The 7409-nt window shown below is 67.1% G+C and overlaps 1 protein-coding gene and 1 long non-coding RNA gene across 5 annotated transcripts; one reads left to right on the top strand and one right to left on the bottom strand.

Moving 5' to 3' along the window:
- Positions 1-1185: 1185 nt before the first annotated feature.
- Positions 1186-5231, top strand: SPHK1 (sphingosine kinase 1). 4 transcript variants are annotated; one of them, XM_014448716.2, is made up of 6 exons: positions 1186-1341; positions 2834-3037; positions 3383-3535; positions 3622-3716; positions 3822-3937; positions 4153-5231. In XM_014448716.2, the coding sequence occupies exons 2-6, from the start codon at positions 3028-3030 to the stop codon at positions 4958-4960; spliced, it is 1182 nt and encodes a 393-aa protein (XP_014304202.1). In that variant the 5' UTR covers positions 1186-1341; positions 2834-3027; the 3' UTR covers positions 4961-5231. The 4 variants fall into 4 exon arrangements, with proteins under 4 accessions (XP_014304202.1, XP_014304204.1, XP_014304201.1 ...); XM_014448718.2 differs by lacking the exon at positions 1186-1341 and adding an exon at positions 1364-1498; XM_014448715.2 differs by lacking the exon at positions 1186-1341 and adding an exon at positions 2168-2366.
- An 802-nt stretch (positions 5232-6033) lies between these two features.
- On the bottom strand, positions 6034-7403 carry LOC111824089. The gene is made up of 2 exons (XR_002827193.1): positions 6465-7403; positions 6034-6381 (listed from the first exon to the last, which is right to left on the bottom strand). It is a non-coding gene; the product is annotated as an uncharacterized LOC111824089 (long non-coding RNA).
- Between the last annotated feature and the right edge of the window lie 6 nt (positions 7404-7409).

Here is a 7409-nt window from a genome sequence, read left to right as displayed (position 1 = left end):
TGGGGCCAGCGGGCTTTGCCCTTCACCTCCTCCCACTGGGTCCCCAGGCCGCATAGAGAACCCGCCCCCGACTCCAGGGGCTCCAGCCTGGGGTGCCGGGAGGAGAGCGATCCTGTCTCATCGCGCACTCAGGCACAACCATGTCTACCCATTCCAGAGCCTGCTTCCCATCTGACCCCAAGGTTTACAGGCGGCGGCTCCCCAGGTGATGGCAGTGCCCGAGAGAGAGAGAGAGAGAGAGAGAGAGAGAGAGAGAGAGAGAAGAAAGCGGAGGTGCCCGGCCGACCGGCAGCCGCCTTCCTTCAAGGCCGAGATGTCCCGGGGCCCCATCCCGTGTCCCGAGACCTCCAGGCGCCAAAAGCCCAGACTCCGACCCCTGCTCGGGGCGGGGGGGTCGGGGGAGAGGGCACAGGGGAGGAGGGCAGATGAGGGCGGGATCTGGCCCCCGGCTCCCACGCGGAGCCCTTTCCTCCGGACGCCGCTCGGGTCCCGGCGTCGCGTGACCGCGGCACTGCGGCTGCGGCGCTGCGCTCCCTCCCGCCCGGAGTCCTGGGGGGTGGGGTGGGGTGGGGGGCTGGGATATTCTAGATCAGACCTGGGCGCGGCGCTGCCAGCGGGTGGTGATGCCCCAGATCCCGCCCCTCATTCCCTAGCTCCGCGGTTTCCCTGTCCCTGACCCGCCGCTGAGTCACCTTCCCGGAATGCGCTCGGGGCGCTCCGGACGCAGCCAGGAATGCCCGGGGGCGGCGCGGGGCGGAGGCGCGCACCGCCGTGTCGCGCGCGGAGCCGCCGGCCGCGGACTCGGGTCCCCGCCCGCCCTTCCCCTTCTGGGGACCCTCGGGCCCCGCCCAGGTGTCGGGGAAGCGCGGCCGCGGAGGCGTGGCCGGACCTGCCCCTTCTTGATTTTAAGGGGCGATGAGGAGAGGTGTGTGGGGGCCGCGAGGGGCCAGGTGCGGGCGGGTGAGCTCGGTGAAGCCTGGGCCTGGACCACTCAGCCCCCTGCAGGGCTTTGGTTTTCCCCAACTTTGGCCCAACCTGCTCCGGTCCGGGCAGCTTCTTCCCCAGATCCGCAAACAACGCTCCAGAGAGGGAACTGGAGCTGGTCGCGGACACGTGCGCCGTGACTGGAGATCACACCCACCAACACGCGCCCCGCCTGCCTCCACTGAAAACTCCCTGCACGTCTGCATCTTCCGGCCGAGCCGGGTCGGGACGAGGGCCGCGCCCCCAACGCTGGGCTCTCCGATCCCGAAGCGGACCCCCAGGCCTATTTGCACCCCGAGTCTCCTGGTCGGTGGGCCGGACCGCCGGCCGCTTCTTTGGCCCAGAGGAGCCTCGAAGGTGCTTGGAGGTTCCTGACAAAGGCCCCTCCTCCCTCCCCATCGCGGCCCCCGCCGGTCTCCCACCCTCCCCGGGGGACCGCGCGCTCGGCTGCTCCGGCGTCAGGAAGCTAAAGGAACGCTCTGCGGAGGACGGGGGCAGCCGGAGAGACACCCCGGTACAGGGGCGAGGGTTTAGGCCTCCGATTTCCCAATGGTTGGAGATGGGCGCGTGAAGGGGGAAGACCCGTCTCCGGCCCGCCACGACTTCGGGCGACGCGACGAGTTCGCGGGGAGACTGCGCTGCGCGTTCACCCTCACGCGCCCCGAACGCGGCGCTCGCGGCGCGCCGCTCGTGGCCGGCGCGGGACTTGGGCCTCGCGGATCACCTTCGCCTCTACCCCGGCCGGGCCGCGGCGCCCCCTTTCGCCAGTCGCCTGCGCCGAGCGGCGGGGGCGCGTAGTCACGCCCGGGACCCAGCGGAGGATCGGCGGCGGCTGAGCCGCGGCGCGGGCGGTGCGGGAGGCAGCGCCGGGAGGCAGCGCCGGGAGGCGGGGGAGTGGGCGGGCCCAGCCGCGCCGGGTCCTCCCCCTGGAGCGCGCGGGGCGCGGGGCGCGGGGCGGGGCCAGGCGGGCGCGGAAGCCGGAGCCTTCTCCGCATCCCGGCGAGGGGCGGCCAAGTTGAGCGAAAAGTTTGAGGCCGGAGGCAGCGAAGCCGTGGAGTCGGCGTCTATCCCGCCGCAGTTGTGCCTCCGACGCGGGGCTGAGCCCGGGACGAGCTGCGTCCGCTCTCGGCCTCTGTAGGGAACCGAGGTGGCGCCTCCCCAGCAAACCGGACAAACTGGGTAGGGCCGGCCGCCCGCCCTGCCTTCTCGCGGCTCGTGGCTCCTGGGCGGCCCGGAGAACTGGGCCACGAATCGCGTGGCCTCCGCGCCCACTCGGCTGAGAGAGGCGGCGGCTGGCGGCCGGGCTTGGGCTCCGTCCCCTCGCGATCCCGCGCTGCTCCCACGATCGCGGCGCGCGTCCGGGCAGAGCCGGGCCATTGAAGGTGCGCGCGGCTACCCCGGCCATTCTGGAGCTGGGGTTGGGGACCCGGCGACCAGGATGGCTTGGGGCCGGGATGGCTCGCCCCAAACTTCGTGCCCCACGGTGTCAAGTTCTGGGATTTGTACGTCGCTGGACTCCCCTCCCCCTGCAGTCCCGGGGGAGGGGGTGTGAGGTGACTGGTCCGACGGAGGGAGCCGCGGGGTTCTGACTCATCCGTCGGGCCGGAACCCGAGGCCCCGGGAAGAGACCCTTCGTCACAGCGGCTGGCAGCTCAGTCCCAGGACGGGAGCGTCCTGGGTGTCACCGGGCCTTGGCTCTCTGGACCCGTCCAAACACTAAGTCCCCAACCCCGAGCCTTCAGCGATGCCGGGGCGCGCTGCTCCCCGCGCGGGTCCGAGGATCCGGCCGCGCGCCCCTCACCTCGGGGAGCCGCTCCGGACTCCGCCAGCGCTGTCTCCTCTTCCTCAGATCCGGCCGCCGAAGGGGATGATGCGGGTGTCCCCACAGCCCGGACTCCGGGCGGGGAGGGCGAGACCCACAGCCGGCACCGCGACGCCCGCCTGGGCAGCACCGATAAGGAGCTGAAGGCAGGAGCGACCGCCGCGGGCAGCGCCCCGACAGCGCCGGGGAGCCCTAGGCAGCCGGAGCCGCGGGTCGAGGTCATGGATCCAGGTTTGTGGGGGCCGGGTGGGGAAGAGCTATAGGGGGATCCCCTCACTCCCTAGCCAGGAAGGATGCCCATTCAGCTGGACAAAAGGGAGGGGCTGGGGACGCTGGAGAGAAACGCTGTCCCCGGTGAGGCCGGAGACTGGCAGGGCCGGAACCCAGGACGGGATGTCAGGGGTGCCCTGCTCCCCCTGGGGCTCCCTGCTGGAGGCCGCTGCCTCTGGCTCGCCTCTGCTGCATCCAGGACCCGGGTATTTCAGGCACCCGTTTCCATCCCGGTACCCCAGCTGTGACCCCGCGCCCCCTAGTGGCCGGTTGGGGACGCGGCCTTTTCAGGCGTGTTTTTTGCAGCCGGTGGTCCCCGGAACCTGCTCCCGCGGCCCTGCCGCGTGCTGGTGCTGCTGAACCCGCGGGGCGGCAAGGGCAAGGGCCTGCAGCTCTTCCGGAGCCACGTGCAGCCCCGGCTGGCTCAGGCTGATGTCTCCTACAGGCTCATGCTCACTGGTGAGTGCCCCCCCACCCCCAGGACGGAGCACCCACTGATAGGACCCTCCTCCATAGCCACCTGGTCTCCCCCTCCTACCTCCTAGAGCGGCGGAACCACGCCCGGGAGCTGGTGCGGGCGGAGGAGCTGGGACGCTGGGACGCGCTGGTCGTCATGTCGGGTGACGGGCTGATGCACGAGGTGAGGCCGGCACCAGGGGGCCGGCGTGGGGGGCAGGGCGGGGAGTGGGGAGCGGGGCGGGGTGTCCCCAGGCTGAGCCAGGCTCAGGCCGCTGTGCTCCCACAGGTGGTGAACGGGCTCATGGAGCGGCCCGACTGGGAGACCGCCATCCGGAAGCCCCTGTGTAGCCTCCCGGCCGGTTCCGGCAATGCGCTGGCAGCTTCTGTGAACCATTATGCCGGGTGAGAACCCAGGGCCAGCGTGGGCCTCAGTTTCCCCTCAGTGCGGGCCCACTGCCTGGTTTTCTAGAAAATCTCATCTGTGAGGGTAACTTCTTTTCCCTCTTTGCCGGAGCGCCCACCCTCAGTTCTGGGGCCCTCTCGTGGCTGCCTCTTCCCGCTCCCCACTTCCTGGGAGGCGGTCCGCAGAGGATGCATGAGTCCTTTTCCCCTCGCAGCTACGAGCAGGTGACCAACGAAGACCTCCTGAACAACTGCACGCTGCTGCTGTGTCGCCGGCGGCTGGCGCCCATGAACCTGCTGTCCCTGCGGATGGAGTCAGGGCTGCGGGTCTTCTCTGTGCTCAGCCTGGCCTGGGGCTTCATTGCCGACGTGGACATCGAAAGTGAGAAGTTTCGGCGCCTGGGGGAGATGCGCTTTACTGTGGGCACCCTCCTGCGCCTGGCGGCCCTGCGGGTCTACCGGGGCCAGCTGGCCTACCTCCCCGCAGAACGGGTGGCCGCCAAGGTGCCCGCCTCCCCTGCCCTGGACCGGCAGGACCATCAGGGCCCTGTGGACACCCACCTCGTGCCCCTGGAGGAGCCGGTGCCCGCTCACTGGACTGTGGTGCCCGAGCAGGACTTCGTGCTGGTGCTGGCGCTGCTGCACTCGCACCTGGGCAGCGAGATGTTTGCGGCCCCCATGGGCCACCGAGCGGCCGGCGCCATGCACCTGTTCTATGTGCGGGCAGGCGTGTCTCGGGCCATGCTGCTGCGCCTCTTCCTGGCCATGGAGAAGGGCAGGCACATGGAGTGCGACTGTCCCTACTTGGTGTATGTGCCCGTGGTGGCCTTCCGCCTGGAGCCCAAGGATGGGAAGGGGATGTTTGCTGTGGACGGGGAGTTAATGGTCAGCGAGGCGGTGCAGGGCCAGGTGCACCCAAACTACATCTGGATGGTCAGTGAGCCTTCATCCCGCCTGGAGCCGCAGCCGCTGCCACCCAGCCAGCAGCCTCCGCAGACGCCGCCTCCGGAAGATCCCGTATGACCCTCGCCTGGCTGTGCCTTACTGTCCACTTAGTGTCATCTGAGCTCAGGGCCCTCCCTCCCCCAGGCCTGGAGGGCCTGTCCCAGCTCCCGCGGGGGAGGACTCCTGTGGGTAGAGGCTGTGCTTCAGAAGGACCTGCTCTGCCCGCCAAAGGCCAGGCTGAGGCCCTGGGCCAGGAGCCCAGCTGGTTTACCCATTGTCTGTGGAGGCCACCCTATTGTTCTGGGAGCCCCACCCCATGAATCAAATCCAAATAAAGTGGCATCGCCAGCCTGCTGGTCTGATCCGAGGGGCGGGGGAGGGAGTGGGGTCTTGCTCGGTCGGACTCTAGTGTTTAATGTGAATGATGCCCAGTGGTGCCTCCTGGACTGGGCAGTCATTGTGCTGGTGGGCACAGGCCCAGAGCGGGTCCAGGTATCTTTGCAGGGAGTAAGGCCCAGCCCCAAAGTCTATTATAACCCCTTCGCACCAGGGAGCTCAGCCACCAGACACCCGACGAGGGAAGCCAGGCTCGGGGCCGGCGTGCCATTCTTACCGAGGACCACACAGCCAGCCAGTCTCCGCCGAAAGCGAAAACGCCTCAAGGAAGGGGCATTGGGGAAACAAGGACCAGAACCTAAAGGGGCAGGCACCTGTTCCCTTCTTAAAGGAGCCTGTCATCCCTCCACGGAGGGCTGTAGGCCGTGCAGCCTCCTCCGGCCTCCTCTGCCCTACCCTGCCCCATCCTTGTGGGCAGTTGGGCAGCAGTTAAAAGGAAGCAGCAGGGAGGGGCGGATGCTAGTCTCCCAACTGGCAGCCATTTTGGCTCACGGCCCAGGCAGGTGCTTCCATGCCAGCTCCCCAGCACCTGGGAGGTGGCCCACGTTGCTGAAACGGGCTCTTGAAGAACAAACCCAGCCCTGCCCAGGGCAGGCACACTGACCCTCCAAAACCTGAGCCCCTTGGGTGACTCCTGGGAACGCGGAAGGCACCGCAGCACCAAGGGCAGGGCCAGGGCCTCCCGCCAACGGGTCTCCTTCCCCGGGGAGGGGGTAAGGTGCCCAGAGGGGAAGAAAGGCGACAGAGCCCACACGCATGGCAGAGGCAGGTTTAATGGTGCCACCTTCTTTTTGTACATTGTAATGAGCCAAACCAAAAAAAAATGCAAGTAAAAAAAAAAGGTTTAATCACACAGCACTTTATACAGATCTTAAGCAGCAGGCATTCACATCTCCACACGAATGGCGCACTGAGGCACGGCCCCCAGCCACTGGATGTTCCTCACACAGGACGCGGCTGGGCCCCAGTGCCGCGGCCGGGCCGGCTCCCTGCTTCCCCGCGGCTGCTGCCCGCCGGGTGGAAATGGCACAGCTCAGTGAGGAGCCGCTGGCGGCAGACAAGACGCATCATGCTTTGGCTTCTTTTTTGCTTGTTTTGTGTTTCTAATAAGAGTTAATATCTTTACTTTTGAAATTTATTTTCTTTTAACCTTAAATATTACATACATACACCAAAAATTACATACCTGCAATGCGCTCAACAGCGTCTCTTAACCTGGAGCTTCACATTATCAAAAGCTTAGAAAACGTGTAAACCTCTGAGCCCGTCTGCGAGGGAGATCCCACGCCCGCCACCTCTCCCCAGACTGAGCCTGCGGAGCCTGTAAGCGAAGGGCTGACAGGGCCCCCTCCTCACGGGAGAGAGGTGCTCCGTGTACGAGCTACAGGCCACCTCCCCGCGTGAGCGTTTGGTAGTGGGAGAGGCGGAGTCTGTGGGAGAGGCCCCAGCGCGGCCCAGGCCCTGGATGTGCTGCTGCTCCCGCCCCTGGGGTCCCGGGACAGGACTGAGCGGGGAGCGGACATTGGCTTCAGTTCAAGCAGGCGAGGCCGTGAAGCCAGAACTGCCCCCAGCCACGTGGGCAGGAAGAGCAAGGCACCTACAGCTGTTTCTTTCCCAGCAGCTCCCAGTCCTCACTGCGTGTTAGCCTGTGAGGCCACCACCTCGCCTGGGCGTCACCCTGAGCCCCCGCCTGGCCTCGTAGGAGCAAGTTCAACAGGCCTGAGGGCTGTCCTGTGGTACAAGGGCCAGAACAGAGCCAGGCGTCAGTGACAGCGGCTACAACGCCCAGGGGAGAGTGGTGCTGGGGGCCGGGGGACCTAGAGGCAGTGGCCTGGGACCTGGGGAAGCTACAATGGCACTGAAGATGGAAGGGACGGGGAGATTGCCAGAGCACCCACACTTCATGCTGCTCTGCAAAGCTCTGGGCCCCGGAGCCCGGCCCGGAAAACTCCACCTCGACCCGAGAGGGAGACGGCAAGGGGATGGGTGCTGACATCCCGCCTGGGGTGAGAGTGGAAAGTCAGCAACAGGGTCCAGATGCTTGGCACAGGGCTCGCCTGTTGGAAGATCGCTTCTGAGCAGAAATGGCAGCATCGCAAGAAATTCCTTGCACGTCAGCATCAAACTCACC

The sequence above is a fragment of the Myotis lucifugus genome, unplaced genomic scaffold (genome assembly GCF_000147115.1).
Source record: "Myotis lucifugus unplaced genomic scaffold, Myoluc2.0 scaffold_903, whole genome shotgun sequence".
Lineage (NCBI taxonomy): Eukaryota > Metazoa > Chordata > Mammalia > Chiroptera > Vespertilionidae > Myotis > Myotis lucifugus.
This window is presented reverse-complemented; position numbering and strand designations above follow the sequence as displayed.